This window comes from Microcaecilia unicolor, chromosome 8, assembly GCF_901765095.1.
Source record: "Microcaecilia unicolor chromosome 8, aMicUni1.1, whole genome shotgun sequence".
In the NCBI taxonomy this organism is placed as follows: Eukaryota; Metazoa; Chordata; class Amphibia; order Gymnophiona; family Siphonopidae; genus Microcaecilia; species Microcaecilia unicolor.
Window position 1 is genome coordinate 155,209,332 of NC_044038.1, and position 23,500 is coordinate 155,232,831.

General features: G+C 44.0%; 1 protein-coding gene across 1 annotated transcript in view; it reads right to left on the reverse strand.

Moving 5' to 3' along the window:
• The window catches only part of DCTN4 (dynactin subunit 4), a 62,625-nt gene that overhangs the window by 13,597 nt on the left and 25,528 nt on the right, over window positions 1–23,500 (reverse strand). The window contains exons 4-8 of the mRNA XM_030211982.1: window positions 17,121–17,164; window positions 15,338–15,445; window positions 4,600–4,673; window positions 2,017–2,129; window positions 1,223–1,332 (exon numbers count right to left, since the gene is read on the reverse strand). Coding sequence (XP_030067842.1) covers window positions 1,223–1,332; window positions 2,017–2,129; window positions 4,600–4,673; window positions 15,338–15,445; window positions 17,121–17,164 — 449 coding nt within the window. The remainder of the gene's footprint in view (window positions 1–1,222; window positions 1,333–2,016; window positions 2,130–4,599; window positions 4,674–15,337; window positions 15,446–17,120; window positions 17,165–23,500) is intronic.

Consider the following 23,500-nt stretch of genomic DNA (forward strand, 5'->3'; position numbering starts at 1 on the left):
TGAAAAAGTATGCTCACGCACCAGATGCTGTGAGGAGCGTGGGACAATTGCGTACTTTCCTCACAGTTGATAAGAGACTGATGGTTCCGTGCTCTTGCGGTGGGCGGGAAGGCACTCACGTATGCGAAGTGGGAACAGTGCGCATTCTCTGAAAGCTGTAGTACCTTAAGCTCCGCACTGGGCAATGTCACCCACATGTGAGAATATGGCCTGCTTGTCCTCAGAGAGCAGAGTTTTTTCACATTGCAGGTGAATGTTTTATTAACTTTTTTTTTTTTTTAGGTATGTATTTCCAAATGTTATAGTTACCATTCTGGCAGATAATCAGACGTATGTCATTTACATCAACAAGGTGGTAAGACACACAAAAAACTGCAAATTATTCAGTAATGTCCTCATCAACACCTTGCTATACTAAGGGGAGGCTCTATTAGATAACCAGTATCAAAATGACAACTTGATACATGCAAGAAACTGAAACATTGGCCATGCTGGGATTCTAATATGGTGTGTTCATTTATTTGTTTCATTTTATTACACTTTGTATTAATTCTTTTCTTTCTAACTCCATTTGTATGGACAGGCTGGGCTTGTCATACTGATTTCTCTTTGTTTTGCCTTTGCCTAAACAATTCTTACTATTATCATCCCAGATTACAAAAGTTATTAATCACAAGTCTTAAACCACTCTTTAGTAGCCATGTTTACTTAACACACCCTTCCCATAAACAATCACTCAATGTTATCACAAAGATGTCGGTGAAAATCTTGCCTAACTTACAAACCTCCTTTCATATCATAACATTTAAGTCAACACTGGTGCAGCAACCAAAGTAAAGATTTAACACATTTTCCAACACCTTTAGCTTGATTAATACAGAGCACCACTTCAGTTTACCATCTTGAGAACTAAAAGGAACACAGGCTAATTCTTAAGTTTTCCTTTCTTTACAAAAGGAAAACATCTAGGCGTGGCAATCCTGAGAAACTGCCACGCCTTTTCTTTTTAAAATTGTTAGTATAGCATTTTCCCTCCAGCAGTGTTTTACCTGGAGAGAAATAATTTATTTTCATTCCAAAAGTGCTTTTGGCTTTGGACCTCTCAACACACCCAGGGTGTGAGACAAATTCACAGATTCAGCACACCCTGCTGCGTCGTTCCTTGCGTGTGTACAGTATCACTACTCCAGGAACCGGTTTTAAGCCATCATGTGTGACCTACCCGGCAGCGCAGGGATCGTTTGATCAGAAGGTGCTTGTGGCGTGGGTACAGCTGGGATGCACAGAATGGCTGGAAGTCTGGCTGGAGTAGACGCTGTTGTAGGGTGGTTACTAAACAAAAAAAATATTTTAAAAAAGAAAAATATGTTTGCAAAATGGGAAGCAGCAAGCAGTGAACGTGAATAGCAGAAATCTATGCAAATAATTCACATTATAGTTTGTCTATATGCTGGAGCACAGAAACAAAACACTCTATTGCTATTCAAAGGATCCCAGGGATTCAAATATCTGTGACCGACACGGTTGTATTTTGCCTGAAAAATGTCTGCGTCAGGGGCAGAATTACTGGAAGATCAAACACAAAACACACACAAAAGGCTCATTGCTGAGAAAGTCATATTCAAATTTAACCAAAAATTCTCCACATCAATAACATTAAACTAACACATAAATAAATAAATAAGCAAGAGAGACTAAAGACGACATATGGCTAAAAGTGTCTGTTAAAATAAAAAAATGAAAAATGACAAAGTGTCAATCTAAAACAACAGCTTTAAGAAAGGAGAGACTGACTTACCCAGCTGGTGGAAGCTGTTTTAGACTGACACTTTTAGTCATTTGCTTTTTTAACAGACACTTTTAAGCTAGATGTAGTTTTTAGTCTCTCTTGTTTATTTATGGTTTAATTCAATGATACTGATGGACTAACCATTGGAAGGCCAGATTAAAACAAAACAGAAAAGGTTTGCAGACACAATTGTTTAAAAGAGCAGAAATTAAGTAATTCATCATTACCCTCAGTTAGATTTATAGGTCTTGTGTAATAGTCTTCAGATAATGGTTCTGCTTCTTCCACTGCCTGTGCAGGCTCAATCTTTATTTCTTTCTGGTCTTCCCCTTCTTTCAAACTGAAATGAAATGTGAGTGATCATCCTTAAAAAAAAAGTGTCAGAAAGACTGAAAGTATGTTAAGCATATTTAAGATTTGTTTTAACTCTCAAGTCTCACTCATTCTCAATCTTTAGAATGTTCCTAGTATTTGGACCTTTTCCTGCATTTTAGAAACACAGAAGCAACTGAAACATGTCAGTATTAATTTCTGAAAAATCCAATGCACCAGATGGTTCACAATTTCATTCAAAACTTGAAAATATCACCACCAACCCAGAATGAGTGAACACCATACCTATAATATACAGCCTTCAGTTTGATTGAAGGAAAATGTAAGCACTACAGACCTCATAATATCACGTATGCCGAACGGCAGGCTCTGGAAGCATTACAATCTGATTCTTCAATTATGATTAGAAGTGCTGATAAAGGGGCCACAGTGGTATTGCAGGACACTGATGATTACGAAAAAGAAATTTATAATCGGTTGAATGTATTGTCCCTTGACATAGATCCTACTGAGCGACTCCAACAATATATTACAGAGAGTCAGGGCATATATTTTTAACTCGGGCATAATTTCAGTTTCTGAATGTAAAGAAGCTGGTAATTCCTGTATTCTATACTTTGCCTAAGACCCATAAATGTTTGGACAACCCCCCCAGTCTCACTATTATATTATTTTGCAATTCCCTGCTGGAGCCCTTTCCTAACTTTGTGGACTGGTTCTTGAAGCCCACTGTAGAAAGCAGTGCTTCTGACGTGAGCGACACTACACACTTTTTGTGTATATTATGAGATTTCAAGTGAGGATTTTCCTTTAGTGGCCTCATTAGATATTGAGGCTCATTTTCAAAGCACATAGACTTATGTTACATAGGTTACTTTGGGGATCATTTTCAAAGAACTTAGACTTACAAAATTCCATAGGTTACTATGGAGCTCTTTTTCAAAAGAGAAAAAAAACATCTAAAAAGTGGCATAAAGCAGCATTTGGATGTTTTTCTTACAAAAACGTCCAAATCAATATTAAAAAAAAAAAAGTTTTAGATGTTTTCTATGCAGTCTGTCTGAAGTGCGTTCAAAACACAAGGGGGTATGTCAGAGGTGTGTTAAGGGCAGGATTTAGGCGTTCCTAAGACTTAGGATGTTTTACAGCCATAATGGAACAAAACCATCCAGGATTAAAACTAAGACGTTTTGAGCTAGACCTGTTTTTATAATGAATATAAGGCACAAAAGGGTGCCCTAGATTACCAGAGGACGGAATCAGGGGTGACCCCCCCAATACTCCCCCAGTGGTCACTGACCCCCCTCCCACCCCCCCAAAAATGTGAATAAAAATAGGACTTCCCAGCTTCTATGACAGCCTCAGATGTTAGAGCCCGGCCTATTAGAGCAGCATGTAGGTCCCTGGAGTAATGTAGTGGTCAGTGCAGTGCAGCATGGCTTGGTGGGGACTAAGGTCCCTATCTCTGTTACATTTGTGGTGGAAACTGTGAGCCCTCCAAAAACTCACTGTACCCACATATAGGTGTTCCCTTTACCCATACAGGCTACTGTAGTGCTGTACAGTTGGGGGTAGTGGGTTCTGGGTCGAGAGAAAATCATCAGGTAAGACCTAATTTCTCCTTCCATTACATAGCTTCCCACTATTCCAGAACCTGGGGTGTTCAAATGTGAGACATGTCCTAAGTACTGTGCATTAACTTTCCAGGTAGAGCATGGGCATGGACGGCACATGCCCAGCTCCTGCCCTACAACACCCACACTATGTAGTTAGTGTGGGACTTTTAGTACGCTGGCTGTAATTTGCACATGGTGGCTGAGGTCAAATTTAGAAATTCTAGGGTGCCATGTTAGCCAGGTGTTGAAAAACTGGCTTTAGCCTACAACAGTCATCATATTTGTGGCAGGCCTGGCAGAAATTGCTATAGCTGTGGTCTGGTACTGCTTCCCACCCATACAGAAAAGAAGACAAAGGGAGGGGAGAGAAAACAACAAAAAGACTACAACATTTTTTAAACAACAAAAGTCAAACGAAAAGCAAGTAAAAGACCAAATTAACCAAAGCATAAAACAGTCAAGAAAGCAAACTAAAAAGAACAAAAATAAAAATGAGAAATAGAAGTTTAGACAAAACAAAATCCTTAAGCAAAAAAACAAAAAACAACCACAGCCCTCTCCATATCCTTCACAGACAAAAGGTGACACACAAAAATATATTTATTCTCTGCCTCCTAAACGTTTTGGCAGGCACTCAATTTTTCTAACTAGGTTTTCCGCCCATCATTATAAACTGAAGCACTTTGATGCTGCACTGTATCTATTTTTTATGTTTTTTAAATTTGAGTATCTTGTACCGCAGAATGTTCATAAAAACCTTGGATTTGAATCAAAGTCACAAATTAAAATCCCTGCATTCTAGTTTTCCAGTCTCTCATTTTGACATTCCCTTCCCATTAAATTCTGAACTTGAAAACTCACGAGAGTCCAGCGAACACACTGATGGGAGCTCCAGATCTTTGACGCTGGAGACGTGTTCCACGTCCGTACTTGTCCTATCAACAGGAGAGAGAACTCAAGTCAGGAAACAGGAATTTTTTTTGCCATCTAATTCCATTCTGTTAAAGTAAGCAACATTCAGGATGGTACCCCTGTGTCAATGTACTGGAGGAGTACGTTTACACCACCAGCATTACAAATGTATAAATTAATCACCAAAGATTATACGCAAAATGGAGACAATTCTATACAGCAGGAACTTATATTTCTGCACCAGTTATGTGTGTAAAGGTTTAGAATACTTGCACATATGCATCTTAATGCGCATATCTCCAAATTTATGTATGCAGGTGGGCATGTATATGGTAGAAGTCTAGGTGCAAAATTATACCCATAACTTGCAGAAGACAAAGTTACACATGTATTTCTGGAACACAGGCACACAGAGGTGGCGTAAGTAATCACGCTTTATCACATACTACTGACAACTGGGTATGTACGTATGTATGTTTCTAATGCTTTAACTTACCTCCTCCACCTAATACGCAGCATGAGTTGTGAATGAGGGATGGATCAGTTAGGATAAGTACAGCCGTCACCTTGGGATTCTCTACTTGTGCCACTGTAGTGATCCTGCTTGTCCATGAAGAAAGCGAAGATACTTACCTGTAGCAGGTATTTTCCTAGGACAGCAGGCTGATTGTTCTCATGTGGGTCAACGTCCTCGTCAGCCCAGGAATCGGCATTTTGCAAGCAAAATATTTTAAAAGTTTTGCCAGAGTCTTCTGGCACGCGTGCAGCGCGCATGCGTGGACTGATTCCCCGCCCGTCGCATGAGCACTTCTCAGTTAAATCCAAAAGCATATAGAGAAATAAATAACTCCAAAGGGGAGGTGGGCGGGCTTGTGAGAACAATCAGCCTGCTGTCCTCGGAGAATACCTGCTACAGGTAAGTATCTTCGCTTTCTCCGAGGACAAGCAGGCTGCTTGTTCTCACATGTGGGGTATCCCTAGCACCCAGGCTCACTCAAAACAATGAGAGAAAATCCGCTGGCAAGCGGAGAACTCAAATGCCCCACGGTAAAGACAACAGAGAACAGAAAGTGGGAGAGCGACCAAGGATATCAGAGACTGGAGGATGTTCTTAAAATGAAAGTTTATTAAGACTCGACACAACGTCGTGTTTCGGCCGTCAGGCCTGCATCAGGAGTCTGCTGTGCAAGGTGGTTCAGAAAAATGACGATGGGTGATAATTATCTAGCAGCGCGTGCAGCGGTTCAACGAGACCACGCGATTATCTTCCAAACAGTCTTTTTCACGACTATTATATCACTGTTGAAGAATCAATTACATCATTATCCAGTCATCTTTTGTGTAAGAGACTGTTGTGACATCTTCAAAGAATCACCTATCGTCATTTTTCTGAACCACCCTGCACAGCAGACTCCTGATGCAGGCCTGACGGCCAAAACATGATGTTGTGTCGAGTCTTCGAAACTCTTAATAAACTTTCATTTTAAGAACATCCTCCAGTCTCTAATATCCTTGGTCGCTCTCCCACTTTCTGTTCTCTCACTCAAAACAATGAACATTGGTCCATTGGGCCTCGCAACGGCGAGGACATAACATAGATTGACCTGAAACCATAAACAACAGAGTGCAGCCTGGAACAGAACAAAAATGGGTCTGGGGGGTAGAGTTGGATCCAAAACCCCGAACAGATTTTGCAGCACTGACTGCCCAAACCGACTGCCATGTCGGGTGTCCTGCTGAAGGCAGTAGTGAGATGTGAATGTGTGGACTGATGACCACATTGCAGCCTTGCAAATCTCTTCAATGGAGGCTGACTTCAAGTGAGCCACTGACGCAGTCGTGGCTCTAACATTATGAGCCGTGACATGGCCCTCTACAGTCAGCCCAGCTTGAGCATAAGTGAAGGAAATGCAATCTGCTAGCCAACTGGAGATTGTGCATTTTCCAATGGCAACTCCCCTCCTGCTGGGATCGAAAGAAACTAACAACTGGGTGGACTGTCTGAAGGGCTTTGTCCGCGCCACGTAAAAGGCCAATGCTTTCGCCAGGGCGGGTACGAGGACAGGGAAAAAAAAATGTTGGCAAGACAATTGACTGGTTCAGATGGAACTCAGACACCACCTTCGGCAGGAACTTAGGGTGCGTGCGGAGGACTACTCTGTTATGATGAAATTTGATATAAGGTGCATGCACTACCAAGGCCTGAAGCTCACTAACCCTACGAGCTGAAGTAACAGCCACCAAGAAAACAACCTTCCAGGTCAAGTACTTCAGATGGCAGGAATTCAGTGGCTCAAAAGGAGCTTTCATCAGCTGGGTGAGAACGACATTGAGATCCCATGACACCGGTGGAGGTTTGACCAGGGGCTTTGACAAAAGCAAACCTCTCATGAAGCAAACAACTAAAGGCTGTCCAGAGATAGGTTTACCTCCTACACGGTGAAGATAAGCACTAATCACACTAAGGTGCACTCTTACGGAGTTGGTCTTGAGACCAGACTGAAAAGTGCAGAAGGTATTCAAGCAGGGTCTGTGTAGGACAAGAAACAGGATCTAGGGCCTTGCTGTAACACCAGATGGCAAACCTCCTCCATTTAAAAGAGTAAGACCTCTTTGTGGAATCTTTCCTGGAAGCAAGCAAGACTCGGGAGACACCCTCTGAAAGACCCACGGAGGCAAATTCTAAGCTCTCAACATCCAAGTCGTGAGAGCCAGAGACTGGAGGTTGGGATGCAGATGCGACTCCTCGTTCTGTGTGATGAGGGTTGGAAAACAAGCCAATCTCCACAGTTCTTCGGAGGACAACTCCAGAAGAAGAGGGAACCAAATCTGACGCAACCAGAAGGGTGCAATCAGGATCATGGTTCCGCAGTCTTGCTTGAGTTTCAGCAAAGTCCTCCCCACCAGAGGTATGGGAGGATACGTATACAGAAGGCCTGTCCCCCAATGTAGGAGAAAAGCATCTGACGCTAGTATGTCGTGGGCCTGAAGCCTGGAACAGAACTGAAGTACCTTCTGATTGAGCTGAGTGGCAAAATGATCCACCGAGGGGGTGCCCCACATTCGGAAGATCTTGCGGACTACACCCATGTTCAGTGACCACTCGTGTGGTTGCATTATCCTGCTCAACCTGTCAGCCAGACTGTTGTTTACGCTTGCCAGATAAGTGGCTTGGAGAAACATGCCGTGACAGCGAGCCCAAAGCCACATCTGGACGGCTTCCTGACACAGAGGGCGAGATCCGGTGCCCCCCTGCTTGTTGGTGTAGTACATTGCAACCTGATTGCCTATCTGAATCAATATACTTTGGTTGGACAGCCAGTCTCTGAAAGCCTTTAGAGCATTCCAGATTCCAGGAGATTGATCTGAAGACCTTTTTCCCGAAAAGACCGGGCTCCTTGAGTGTGAAGCCCATCTACATGAGCTCCCCACCCCAGGAGGGATGCATCCGTCGTCAGCACTTTTTGTGGCTGAGGAATTTGGAATGGACGTCCCAAGGTCAAATTGGATCGAATCGTCCAACACTGAAGAGAATTGCAAAAGTCGGTGGACAGTAGGATTACATCCTCTAGACTCCCCGCAGCTTGGTACCACTGGCAAGCTGGGGTCCATTGAGCCGATCTCATGTGTAGACATGCCATGGGAGTCACATGAACTGTGGAGGCCATGTGCCCCAGAAGTCTCAACATCTAACGAGCCATGATCTGGAGACGCGCGAACTATGGACACCATGGACAGGAGGTTGTCTGCCCTTGTCTCGGGAAGATAAGCTTGATCTGTCTTTGTGTTCAACAGGGCTCCAATGAATTCCAACTTTTGCAAAGGAGTGAGATGGTACTTGGGGTAATTGTTTACAAACCCCAGTAATTCTAGCACCTGAACAGTCATTCACATGGACTGCTGAGCACCTGCCTTTGAGGTGCTCTTCACCAGCCAATCGTCGAGATAAGGGAACACATGTACTCCCAGTCTGCGTAGCGACGCTGCGACTACCGCTAGACACTTTGTGAATACTCTGGGTGCAGACGCCAGACCAAAAGGCAGCACACAGTACTGAAAGTGCTGAGATCCCAGCCGAAATCGAAGATACTTCCTGTGAGCTGGAAGTATCGAGATGTGTGTGTAAGCATCTTTTAAGTCGAGAGAGCATAGCCAATCGATCTCTTGAATCATGGGAAGAAGGGTGCCCAGGGAAACCATCCTGAACTTTTCTCAAACTAGAAATTTGTTCATGCCCCTTAGGATGGGACGCATCCCCCCCCCCCCCCCCCCCCCCCCCCTGTTTTCTTTTGCACAAGGAAGTACCTGGAATAGAATCCCAGCCCTTCTTCCCCTAGTGGAACGGGTTCGACCGCATGGGCCTGTAGAAGGGCGGAGAGTTCCTCTGCAAGTACCTGCTTGTGCTGGGAACTGTAAGGTTCAGCTCCCGGTGGGCAATTTGGAGGTTTGGATTCTAGATTGAGAGTGTATCCTAACCAGACTATTTGAAGAACCCACCGGTTGGAGGTTATGAGAGGCCACCTTTGGTGAAAAAACATCAACCTCCCCCCTACTGGTGAGTTGTCTGGAATGGACACTTTTACTGAGGCTATGCTGAACTGGAGCCAGTCAAAAGCCCGTCCCTTGCTTTTGCTGGAGAGCAGAATGGGCCTTAGTTGCACACTGTTGACAAGAGCGAGCGAGCTGGGGTTGAGCCTGGGCAGGCTGCCGAGAAGCAGGAGTGTACCTACGCCTAGAGTAGGTATAGGGGGCACTCCTCCTCCCTCCAAAAAACCTCCTAGATGAGGCGGCAGTAGCAGAAGGCGCCCGGTGGGAGAGAGAATCCATAGCATCATTATACTTCTTGAATTGATCAACTAGATCCTCTACATTTTCTCCAAACAGAGATTGTCCCCTCGGCAAGGAACATCCGCCATCCGCTGATGGACAGAATGATCCAGGTCAGACACATGCAGACAAGAGAGTCTGCGCATCACAATTCATTGAGCAGCGATTCTGGATGTCACGTCAAAAGTACCCCTGGCCAGGAACTTGCGACACGCCTTCTGCTGCCTGATCACCTGGTGAAAAGGCTCGGCCAGCTCCATAGGGAGTGTCTCAACCAAGTCCTGCAAGTGTACGCTCTCGAAGAGCTGGTATGACTGGATCTTGGCAGCGAGCATAGCGGCCTGATACGTGAGAATCAAGAGTTCTAGCTTCTCTGCCTGGGGGCGCTGAAGCATAGTCTCTAGTACTCCTGGCTCTCTTGAGGACGAAGTCCACTACCATGGAATTGTGGGGTAACTGAGACCTCATCAACCCAGGTTCACCTTGGATCCGATACTGGGATTCAGCTTTTTCGGGACCACGGGGGCGAGACAGAGGGGCTGACCAGTTTCGCATAAGGACTTCCTTCAGGAACTGTCACAGCCTCTTTAGGTGGAGAAGAATAATCCAAGACCTCGAGCATCTCAGTCCTGGGCTCATCCTCAACCTCCACAGGGAAGGGAATAGCCATAGCCATTTCCCAGACAAAAGAGGAAAAGGACAGACTCTCTGGTGGAGACAGTCTCCTTTCAAGTGGAGGGGAAGGATCAGAGGGAATCCCAAAAGACTCATCAGAACAGAAGTACCTGGGATCTTCATCTGACTCCCATGAACGCTCCCGCTCAGTGTCGGATAAAACCTGAATTAAGGTGCTTCGACATTGGACCTGCCTCGACGCCAAGGAATGATGTCCTCTATGGTGATGTCGAGAGGGCGATGCCCTGTCTGACTGCGGTGAAGCTCCCTCCACCGATGTCGAAGGGGAGTCGACCTGGGTGGCAGCAGACGCCGATGCCGTGGACCTCACCACAGGTAAAGGGCCAGACACCGCTGCAGCAGATGGTACAGAAGGCGCAAGCACCTCTGACACCGAAGCTGACTGACGTAGCAGTCCCTCCAGAAGTTCTGGAAACAAGGCCAGGATGTGCTCGTCGAGAGCCACCATCGGAGAATGCTGCGGGGTCGGTGGGACAGGCGGTGTCAGATTCCGTGGAGGCTCGGGAGCAGGCATCGGGCTGCTAGGAGACAGACGCATCGGCACCTCCTGTATCGAGGGTGAGCAATCCTCTCAGCAACGACGCGTCTTGGGTGCTGACTCTCTCGACGTCCCAGAGCTCCCGGTACCGTGCGAAGGAGAACGATGACTGTGCTTCTTAGCCTTTGCTCGATGCCAGTCATCGAGACTCCTCAGTACCGATGAGGACGGGAAATCCTCACACCTCCTCGGGGCTAGGTCCGACAAAGGCCGGTCCCGGGGGGCCTGCATAACAGGAGGCCTCGAGGCAGGTGGAGACCCACTCGACGCCTCACTGCTCCCAGCACGAGTTGGTTTCATAGCAGCCATTACCTCTCTCCCCAATGTCGATGCTCCCTTCGATGTCGACGCTGATGACCTCGGTACCGATGTCAATGTCGAAGGACTGGACTGAGCCCCAAAACGTTTTTCATGTTGGGCCTCTCGAGACGCTTGGGTCCGTTTCTTCATACAAAGACACGGACTACAAGTGGCTGGGCTATGGTCGGGCCCAAGGCACTGAATACACCAGGCGTGGGTATCGGTACCTGAGATAGTCCCGGTTGCCCCGCATACAACGCTTGAAGCCGCTGGGAGTCTTCGATGACATGGACGGAAAAACGGATTCGGCGAAATCAAAAGACGCGATTGTGCCTAAAATCAGCAAAAAGGCAAAAAAGAGAAAAGGGGAGAACCCGGCCACAACGAAAAAGAAAGAAAACTTGAAATAGGGGAAAAAAACTAAAGAGAAAACTACGGGAACCTTATTTTATTTTTTTTTATCTTTTGAAGAAAAAGCAAAAAAAACAGACGCGAACAAAATCGCAAACGAAGAAGACTCTTCCAGGACCTGAGAGGAGCAGAAAACGAACGCTGCCGCACCTCAATGCGGAGAAAGGAAAAACTGAGAAGTGCTCACGCGACGGGTAGGAAATCAGAAGACTCTGGCAAAACTTTTTAAATATTTTGCTTGCAAAATGCCAATTCCTGGGCCCACGCAGACATCGACCCACATGTAAGAACAAGCAGCTTGCTTGTCCTCGGAGAAAGCATGGTTGCTTATCTGCAGCAGGAGTTCTCTATAAACAGCAGGATCCTACAAGCACACATTCCCATTCGCCCAGCTAAGAACAGCCCAAGGAGAGAGGACACTGCAGGAAATGCAGGCAACTTTTCCAGTGTTTTCGGGGGGTGGGGTGGGGGAAGAGAGGGAGACGGAGACAGGGAGGGAGAACCTGAAAACCTCACCAACTCGTTTGGCTGTACTGATCCTGCTTGTCCATGAAGAAATTTGTGCGAATGAATTTGTACACTCGAGGGTGGGGTGGGGGGGCATTGAGCCTATACTGCCTTTAAGACAAATGGAAAAAGCCTGCAGAGTGTGGCTCATGGAATTTTTTCGAACGTATGTTTTTCATGTGTGGTTTGGGGGCGGTAGGAAAACAGAGAAGTACTTTATGAGGAGGTATGGCACTAGGCCGTATTTTTATGGGGTTCGTTTCTCTGCTCCCTCCTTCCACCCCCGGTCCTACTTCATCCATTTTTTAGCTCAATGTGTCTTTTTACTTTGAGTTTCCCCACATACTCATCCCCATTGCGCTACAAATTTTCAGACAGTTATTTTGCCCCCAGATGGGACATTTCTCAATCTCTTTTGTATAATTCTTTCCATTAGGTTGGAAATAATAAATAGGAATAAAATAGGTGCCTTGTTATACAATTAACCCTATAGGCATACAAAGTAAAAACACTTTGCTTACTCATAGAGAAGAAGCACAACCAGAACATTAAGGACACAAGACTGTGAATCATAGCATGGCTGTTAAAGGACTTACCGCTACATGGATAGAGTGTTGCTGGGCAGTACACGGCAGCAGGAAGACAGAGGATATACGTTACACAGACCATACAGCTTGCACAATGCAGAGTAAAAATGTTTCCTGCGAATGCTTTCTTATTTCTCTAATTAAACATCTACTTGCTGGCTTCTAAGATGGCGTGATCACCCCCAGGAGGCCAACACAAAGCAGAAAATGCCATTATAACTAATAGTCACTCTTGGGGATGTATGTCCAGTAATAAAAGCACCGACAATCCCAGAAAAGTGAAAAGATGGGATGAAACTTTCTGGAGTTGCTGAATAAATCAACCACAGAAACAAAAGCAGATTATCCTCGGATGAGAATTAGAACAGAATGGAGGAGAGGAATTTATCAAGCTTATGCTGTAGAATTTAATTCCTTTGTTAGCAAGGTATAACTACAGTACTCAGAAATGCTTTTCAATGGTTTAATTCATGGAAGGCAATTTTTCAAAAGCAATTTATTTAGGTTAAAAGTTGTTTACCAGTGTTAATCACTGTCTTAAGATTGGCTTCCCTAAAAGCAGCTAAATGCCAGCACATTCTTCCTCAGCACACAGAAAGAAGGAATTTCTCAGGGCAAGTTGTGGTCAGCATAAGACAATACACATGGCCTGATATTTACACCAGGTTTCAATTGCAGTAAATCCTTGCACCCAAGGTTTGGCATAGAAATTGGCTCTAAGCGCAGTTCTATAAATGTCACGCAACTCAGAGTGCTGTTTATAGATTAGAGCTCTGCGCAGATTATTTTCAGCACCATTTTTTGTGCGCCATTTACTGAATATATGTACAGGTTCTGCCAAGATGGTGCATAATTATATGCGCACTTTATGAAGAAGTTCCTAGGGTGTAACTTGGGCAGAGCTATGATGCACGTGTATACTGTATAAAATATGCAGGTAGATGCATAGAGCACACATACACAAAGCTCAGAGTAGGTGTAAATGTGTGTGTTGGCATTTGTGGGTCAAAACAAACCATTACTAGTGTTGTATCCTTTTCTGTCTACAAGACAATTCATGATGTACCTTTATTACTTTTATATAATCTAATCAGTCCATGTCAAGTCCACTTAGGATGTAAACCATACTGAACCCTGAAAAGGAAATTTTAGCAGTATATAAAGTAGCGTCCCAAAGCCAGTTCCTGGCTCTGGGACGCTACTTTATAAAGGTACATAGGTACCTTTTTGGATTCCTCACATAGGTGTCCCGTTATACAATCAGGTCCATTATGGCTGGGGATAGGAATTAATGACATAAAGCTAAGATTTGCTTTAAGGTAGACTTCTACCCAATGAGTTTTAAAAACACTCAGATTTTGTTCACTTGATCAGTAGACAATGCTATACTTCCTTATCGAAGCTAATAAGCAATACAGAGCATCTCGCACACATTCAATGGTAAACCAGTGCAGTATCTTGCAAAGGAAGTCATCGCCACCTGGTAGACCACGATTATCAAAGTATGAACACAGATAAGGCACGCACTGTCACCACCACCAGCGCAGCACCATCTAATGAATATCACCAAGTTTCTCATACAAGTTTAACTGTGTGAGGTCTATGGTCACTTCACTTTGCTATCTCACTCCCTGCTCCATCATTTTAATGCATCAGGCGCAGTGGTGTAAATATTTTTGCAACTGGGGCTTCATTAGCTTCATCCCTTCTTCTCATCTTCCACTGACTCTCACATTTGATTATCTCTCTTCCCCTCTTCCCTGTGGCCTTCACACCACCCACTCCCTGCAGATGCTGGTTCCCCTCAGAGCCGCCAAGAGGGGGCGCAGGGGGGGGGGGGGCCCAGCGTCAGGGTCTCTTTCTCTCTCCTCCTTCTGACAGGATTCGAGTGATCACGTCCCGACAGGAGCAGGAGAGAGAACTACCCTTGGAGGCTGGGGAGGACCCGGAGCTTCCTCCAGTGCTGCTCTTCTGCCCATTGCTGACTGACTGCTTTTCTTCTCAGACGCGCATGCTCGTTTTTGAAACCGAGCATGCCCTGAGAAAAGCAGCTTCAGGGGCAGGCAGTCCGCGCTGGAGGAAGACTTCTGCTGGCGGGGCCTCAGGATCCTTGCCAGTCAAGGTATTTCAATCTTCGATTTGGGGGGGGGGGGGGGGCAGCAGCAGGGGTAGCGATTGGAGTGGGTGGCAGTGGACAACGATTTGGGGGGGGGGGCAGAAGCGGCCCTGCCCCGGGCCTGGTTCAGTCTCTTGGCTGCCCTGCCCCTCATCCTGTACACCTCGAAATGAGAGAAGATTTGAAACTACACACACACACAAGCCCTATCATCCCCTAACCCATAAGTTCTCAGATTAGGAAGCAGCCTGTAAGCACACACTAGCTCAGACCCTGAATTCATCTACTGTTACCATCACCAGCCCAAGAACTTCATCTGCTTTAAGAGCAACCAGGCTGCAGCTCTGTGCTCCCAGCAGCTGTTTCCAGACCTGATAAAAATGTACTGACTCCTGCTTCAAAATAGAATTCACTATATATTATAACGTTGTAAGTTTTATCATTTTATATATATCATATATATATATATATTTATTTGTCACTGATCTAAAGTACTAGTAAATATAAATTGTCTTGATCCAGAACAAAAAATTTACAGCCTAATATTAGTATGAGTGGGTGTCAGAGTCAAGAGTTGAGCAGTAGAAAAAAATAGGAGTGGGAATCAAAGTTGAAGGTTTGGTGTACCGACTCCATGGCCGTGAGACCAAACTACCCCAACTCTCTCCAACTCTAGCTCCGCAGGTGTGTGGAATAAACTCTCACCGAAAAGGCCAGTGGCATATAGTTTCGACGTCGTGCCAACTTCTTACGGTCTCGCTCAATCTTCTCTTTCTGAGCCAGCTGCTGGTAATACTCCACCAGTTTATTAACCTACAAAACATGGGGCAAAAATGCAGTCTTGATATGCAATTAATGGATATGCTATGGGTTGTCTTGTTACATTACAAAAGCTTTTTTCCTGTTACAAATATTACCATTTAATAAATGTGAAATGCACAGGACAAAGGAAGGAAGGATATGTTCTTATTTTCTACTGCTCCAGAATGATTTTCATTTTACTAGCTTTATTTCTCATTCATTTTCAGAGACCGTCCTTCCTCCTACACATCTAAAAGACATATCTTTCTTGACCCTGAATTACTTTTAACTAAGCAGTTTCATCTTGCTCCTTTGGACTATACCCGCTCAATGGAAATCAGCACTAGGCTACTGGCACCTTGAAACTTCATTCAAAACATCTGGAGAACTTTTCCCTTATTTTGTATCCCCTTCCATCTTACTTTTAAGGACAGGTGTTGGAGCGACAGTCTTTAGCTGAGAGCTACGTACCACTGCTCTTTCCAGAACCCTGTATCATGGGCACTAAATTCATGGCCTCCTTTCCCCACTGGGAAAGGTGAGCCTTGGCCAGTCAGGAGAGAAGAAAACCTGAACCAGGAATCAAGCCAGATCCTTCTGCATGATAATACACAGCACTGTCCGTGATACAGTCCTTGGTGCAACAAATTCTACAATAGTGAATCAAGATTATCAGTCCCTGAATGAATTAAGCAACCGGCACACTTGGATTCTCTGAAGTTAGAAAACTATGTGATGGGCAAGATGGTTTGGTGGCTCAGCCAATAAGTGCTTGCGCTTATTAGCAATTAGGAAGCTTCCTAGTTTGATTCATGGGTCGATTTCTGCTTCCAGGGTTAGCCAAGGTTTGGAATGATGCGAAGATGGCATTCACTGCTCCAAAGGGAAGGGTAAAGGGGTGGAGGTAGTGAGAAGCCTTTGGGGGGGGGGGGGGGGGGAGGGGGAGGGAGAAATTCCACAGCAATTGTTTGGGCAGCAGAATTATGTCAAAATAGGGGCCATGACTTTGGGATGTTTTTCCGTAGAAAAGCTGCTTTCTATTAGGGTAAGGTTTGTAGCTCAGGAACGAGGACATTAGGTTTGGGGAGCTAGGCCTGGACCTGCTGTATCGGCCTGCACAACCTTGCAATCTGCTAGAGTTAGAGAAATACTGAAGAATTCAAAAAGTCACCAACCTATGTACTTGGTTATGTCACTGGAAAAAAAAATTAGTATCTCTACTTCATCTGCTCATAGGAAAGGAACACAATCTACTTGTTCAAGCTGATATGGCAGAGATAATAAGGAATATACAATTACTTTAATAAATTACTCTATCACCAATAGCTAGGCTTCCATATGGAATAAGTTATTTAAACTAATATTGGATGATGGCATACTTTGAATTTCTGATAATCTGAACACATTCAACCACCTGTAAGCATGCAAAAGCATCATACCAAAAGCATCTAACAGTGCTAATAAAGCTTCCTTTTAAGGAAAACGGCAAGCACCTGAGAGAATTTAACAGATAAACTAGGAGAGCCACATCTGACCTTACCAGTTGCATGAAGATCAGAGAGAACAAAAGCATGAGTTCACATGCTCCCAGAGCTTACTATTGGCAGTATATAACTAAAAGTAACTCTTATACTACTTCCACCTCTCCAGCTCCCTGCAATCTGCATAAATCTTACACCAGACTTACCCTTTGTGTATGAGGATTCTCAGGCTCCTGCCAACCTCCACTGGCTGCAAGACAAAAACACATACATTCCTTAAAACGAGTCCTGTATAATTTGCATAAATATTTGTACTGGAGTCCTTATGACTGCATAATCAACTAAGCAAGTCCTTAATATTACTGCAACCAAACGTTCTCCAAAACTTCAGCTATCAAGCAACAAAAACACAAGCTTTGTGCAGTAAAGTCTTATGTCTTCCAAGACAATAAAAGTCATATGAGTTGTAGCTTCCTATCAGTAGTTAACACTGTAAAGCATCTGATGACTGGTGGAGGAGTAGCCTAAGTTAGAGCTGAGAACCAGGAGAAACAGGTTCAGTTCCCACTGCAGCTCCTTATGACCCTAGGTAAGTCACCTAACCCTCCATCGTCCCAGGTACATCACAGTGTGTGAACACACTGAGAAGAAAGTACCTGTATATAGTATGTAAATCACTTTAGTTGTACCACAGAAAGACGGTATATCAAACCCATGACCCCGGCAATTATTATCAAGGAAACTGTGCAGCTGTTGTCTTGTATATCCTGGAAGCCGAACAGCGATTCTCAAGCCCTAAACACACAAAGTTTTCTCATACAGTCCACAAGCACACACTGTGGTCATCAAGAAAAAGCTATTGTGTTTCAACCAAAGTTAAATTGTGATTTTTGGGAGACAAAATGTACTCATTACAAGAGCACAATAGTGATGCTAAGCGGTTTTACAAAAGTCAAAAACATCAAAAGAAAGGTCTATTATTATTGGTTCAATGTGTGGATAACCACCAAGCAACACCACAGCAATCCCTGTAGCCATGTGCGAGGACTTCAGGAAAAGTATAAGATTTGGAAGTACCTCAAGGAGTTGTTAGCTGGATGGAAAAACCCAGAGAAAGCAATAGAGCAACAGGCATAAGATAAGGATAACAAACAAAAAGGTAAGAGGAAGCTATGGATTTCTACAGAAGTAAAAATAGATTAGTGTTAATAAAATATACAAGATCACAGAAAGAGGGAGACAGTAGCAATACCTGGAAGAGCTAACAGGAAGGAGTCAGGAATGCAAACATGCAAATAGGGAAAAAATAGTCAATCAGGTAAAATGCAGAGATGAGACTTTTTAAAGATCACTTAGTGATAGAATGAAGTGCAGAAGTGGCATCAGGAGACTCAAAACATGAACAGAAATACAGAGGCTTATGAGATGAAAGTGGATTTACTTAAAATTTATGTTCAGTGGTCACAGAGGAAGAGCCAAGTATAGGAATGCAGAAAATGAATACCAATAGGAATGAAAGCAAGGTAGACTTCAAATGACTGTAAGATGCTGGCTAAACTGAAGATAGACAAAGCAATGAGAGTAGATGTAATGCATTCAAGGCTATTGAGGAATCTTAAGCAAATGTTCTGATAGCTTCACCGTTTCACCGCTTCTCAGTTCCAGAAGACCGAGATGGGCAGATCCAATTCTTCTTCACAGAGGTGGAGGCTGAAACAGGCTAGTTAGCCTTACATCAATGGTCAGTAAATTAATGGAACTACTGCTAAAATAGAAGATGATTGGATTCCAGAAGCTACATGGACTAGAAAAGCAGCATGGCTTTACCAGAGATAGGTTCTATTAGTTGAATGTGATCAAGTTCCTTCTCTAGGTGGTCAGAATTGGACCAAAGAAAAGCACTAGATATGGTGTACTTGGATTTCATCAATGCCTCTGACAAGGTTCCACACAGGCATAGTAACATAGTAAGTAACAGCAGATAAAGACCTGAATGGTCCATCCAGTCTGCCCAACAGTCACATTCATTATCATTTCAAGATTTAAATCAACAATGAACATAATATAATATACTTGATCATGGTCTCTCTTTGGTGTTTCTGGGACATGCACCATAGAAGTCTGCCTGGCTCTTGTCCTTATATTCCCAACTACTAGAGTTGCCGTCAAAGCCCACCCCAGCCTATACAAATCTGTCTTGTCATTTGCGGGACAAAGACCATAAAAAAAAGTGTGCCCGTCACTGTCCTCACATTCCAAACCACTGGAATTTCCATCAAAGCTCTCTCCAGCCCATCCTAAACCAAATCGCCATATATGGGACTCAGACCATATAGAAGCCCAGCACTGGCCTAGTTGATGCAGCAGCCAGTGTCGCCACTTAAGCACCACTTGACATGCAAACTCATATGCAACCCTTTAAGTTTTTTTTTATATATATCATTCATTTTCTAATTAGAGATCCTCTGTGTTCATCCCATGCCTTTCTGAATTCCGCCACACTTTTATTGCCACCACCTCCCTCGGGACATCATTCCAGGAACCCACCATCCTCTCTGTGAAAAAGAATTTTCTGACATTACTCCTAAGTCTATGTATACACAGAAGAAACAAATCTCCACAAAGTACACACTCAGGCTCATTTTCAAAGCACTTAGCCTCCCAAAGTTCCATAGAAACCTATGGAACTTAGCCTCCCAAAGTGCTTTGAAAATATGCCTAAATATGTGGCAAGACAGCGAAGGTGACACAAGGATGAACGGACAAAATTCCAAACAGCAAAAACAGTTTATTGTGGATTGTTCTGGACTCGACACAGCTGTATTTCAGCCGGATGGGCCTGCATCAGGAGTCTCATATTTCAAGTAAGGTCATCCACTTGTTGAATTGTCCGTCAAAATGTTAGAGGGTCATGAAGCATATGCTCCAGTTTTGAAGAACTTTCATAAATGATAACTTGAAGATAACACTCGAGTTAAGATTAAAAAAAAAAATTATATATTGTGATAAACACAGTGTCTGCCCTTACTTGAGGAGGCCGCCAGAGGGCGCTCTCCCACTGGAAACCGGGAAAATGCCCATTCTGGTCACTAGAGGGAGCTCCAGTGATCTAGCTGAGTATTGACTTGCATGGGCCAGTAGAGGGAGCTCCAGGGAGATAGCTGGGGGAGTGAGAAGAGACTTCTAGACCCAGATCTTTCTGGAACCAGAGGGGTGAGGTCTCAAGAGGTGGGGAGGTTTATTGGACACCTCATACATAGCTTCCTCTCAGTAGAGAAGGGAGGTTTGCCCGAAGGAGGAGAGAACTGGGAGGAGAAGATCCCCTGGAAGATACTGGCTAACCCTCTGGACTTGTGGTGGACGAGGTGTCCAAAGGAGACAAGCAGGCTGAAATTCCTGGGGTAAGATGTCCCTAAAGCATTAGTGTTGCACTGTGTGTCCTCAGTACTTATAGGAACGGTGTGTGTTCAAAGGACTGGGTGGCCCAAGTACTTGTAAAGAACTGTGTGTTCAAGGGAAGGACTATGTGTTCAAAGGAGGGAGGACTGTGTGTCCCAAGTACTGAAGAAAGCAGGCTGCAAAGCCTGGGGTTAGAAGTCCCCAAAATATTGATGTTAGTACTGAGCCCATGTGCCTGTGTGGGGGAGGCTCAGTGTGAAGACGTGACAGTATAAAGTATTTAAGCTGGAAGAAGTGTGCCCAAGGGGCTGGAATAAAGAGCTGCCCGAGGAATATGCTGTTGGTGAGACCTGTCTAATCTGCTTAGTGAGAACCAGGTCACCCCGAGCGAGAAGGGGTAGCACACTAATCTGCATATGATCTGCATATTGAGAACCAGGTCACCCTGAGTGAGAAAGGGTATATATATATATATATATATATATATCTATCTCAGAGACATTTATATTACGTTGAAACCTTCTGGTCAGTGTGCTGCTGCGGCTAAGAAAGCAAATAGAATGTTAGGTATTATTAGGAAAGGAATGGAAAACAAAAATGAGGATGTTATAATGCCTTTATATCGCTCCATGGTGCGACCGCACCTCGAATATTGTGTTCAATTCTAGTCGCCGCATCTCAAAAAATAGTGGAATTAGAAAAGGTACAGAGAAGGGCGATAAAAATGATAAAGGGGATGGGACGACTTCTCTAAGAGGAAAGCCTAAAGCGGCTAGGGCTCTTCAGCTTGGAGAAAAGACGGCTGAGGGGAGATATGATAGAGGTCTATAAAATAATGAGTGGAGTTGAATGGGTAGATGTGAAGCGTCTGTTTACGCTTTCCAAAAATACTAGGACTTGGGGGCATGCGATGAAGCTACAATGTAGTAAATTTAAAACAAATTGGAGAAACATTTTCTTCACTCAACGTGTAATTAAACTCTGGAATTCGTTGCCGGAGAATGTGGTAAAGGTGGTTAGCTTAGCGGAGTTTTACAAAAGGTTTGTCCAGCTTCCTAAAGGAAAAGTCCATAGACCGTTATTAAATTGGACTTGGGGAAAATCCACTATTTCTGGGATAAGCAGTATAGAATGTTTTGTACTTTTTGGGGATCTTGCCAGTTATTTGTGACCTGGATTGGCCACTGTTGGAAACAGGAAGCTGGGCTTGATGGACCTTTGGTCTTTCCCAGTATGGCAATACTTATATACTTATGTAAGTACACTGTAATACAATAGCATAGAAGAGGGGAGGACTAGTCCAATGGTTAAAGAATTTAGCTGACAACCAGAGAAGCCAGGTTCAAATCCCACTGCTGCTCCTTGTGATCTTGAGCAAAATCACTTGACCTTCCCATTGTCTCAGATATAAATATTACACTGTAAGCCCTTTGGGGACAGGGAAATACTTGTACTAGATTGTAACTCACCTTGAGCTACTACTAAATCCCACTCTATTTATGGAAAAAAAATAAGTTTATTGCACAGGGCCCAAAGCTTGTTACCCTGACAATTGAAGCAACATTCACTGAAGTGTGGAAAATTTCATTAATGGGGATGAAAAGATACGCACTATCATCTTGGTTAATCCCGTGACAGTCAATGGCCTTGCAAGACTCTGAATTCTGGAGCTGTATCAATAATCAGACTCAATTAACTAAGCTATTGTCTATCACATCACTAGCAAGTCTGAAGGGTTACTCACCCGTCCAGTTACCAGAACACACTCACACTGCCAAGGTTCAACACAGAGATCATCAGGAACCAAATAAAAAAAGTGTGTGTGTGTGGGGGCGGGGGGAGAAGTGGACAAAAGAAGGTGCCCTGAATTAGAAACAAAACAAACATCCTCCTCAGAGCCAGTTTGGAGTCCAGGTGTAGAAATGCCCCTAAGTGCTTTGAGCCATATGTCTCCTACTACTGAACAAATATAACTATTCAAACATTCTACTAAATAAATGAAACACTAATGGATTGGAAAAAACAGACATCGCCCAGGGAACGCATTTTTCTAATTACTTGCTATTACTTTAATGTCATTAACAATTCCTCTTTTTAAGATTACATTTTCACTATGGTTACTTTTGATACATCTCTTTAGATCATTCTTTCCTGGAACTATTTTGACAGAAAAAAAAAGGTTGTATTTAATTTTAGCTTTAAATGTGTTCTGATATCATTTATAAATCTGAACTGGAAACATTTTTTTAAATCTAGCACTCTGAGATGTAACGACCATCTCAGAACAGGCTTCGGAAAGAGCCTTGGTATTTTCATAGCACTGACTTTACATAAGAACAAGCGTTGCCAAACTGGGACAGACCGAAGGTCCATCAAGCCAGTATCCTGTTTCCAACAGTGGTCAATCCAGGTCACAAGTACCTGGCAAGATCCCAAAAGAGTTCTTGCTTTAGGGGTTTTGCATGAGGTAATATTGCTCATGTCTGTTTATGTACATGAAGAATAAAAATGAATAGTTTAGTATTTAGTTTTACAGAGCAGAGTTACAACAGCTATATTGAACTGGAGAACACAAGCCTTAGCAGGACTGTCTAACATACTGTTCTTCAATGCAAAGCCTATCCCCCTCCCCCCAAGACATCCTCCAGACACTCCCCCAATACTCCTCCAACTTCCTGGCCCCCCCCACCCATTTCTAAAGACAGGAGTGATGCTCAATTGCCCCTACCTCCAGCAGTGCCTGACCCAGAGTGGTGCAGCAGCACTTTGAGTGTAGGCCTGTGGAGGAGGTCCTTGTGTCAATGCTGTGGTTACAGCAATGAAACGGGGTGGGCACTGGAACCCTAGTCCTTTCCCTGCATAGGAAGATTTGGCTCCTCTCATTCAGCACTTTGGGACCAAAGCAGCCCTGACTTAAATTTGTGAAGACCACTGATCCATCAGAAACAAGATGTTGGGATTGGGAGTGCCAGAAGTTTCCATTGGAGTACCAGAAGTTTCACCATTACATAAGTCAAAGCCATTGCAAGTTGTTGGCAAACAGAGCGGCTTGTCCAGAGAACACTACCTTACAGTCAGTCTGTAAATATACAAAGAAAAAGGGAGGAGAGGGAACTGAGAAGCAACCCTTTCCATAGGTGCTGTTTTGGCCAGCAACCACCCTAACACAGGTCTCGTCTTCAAATTT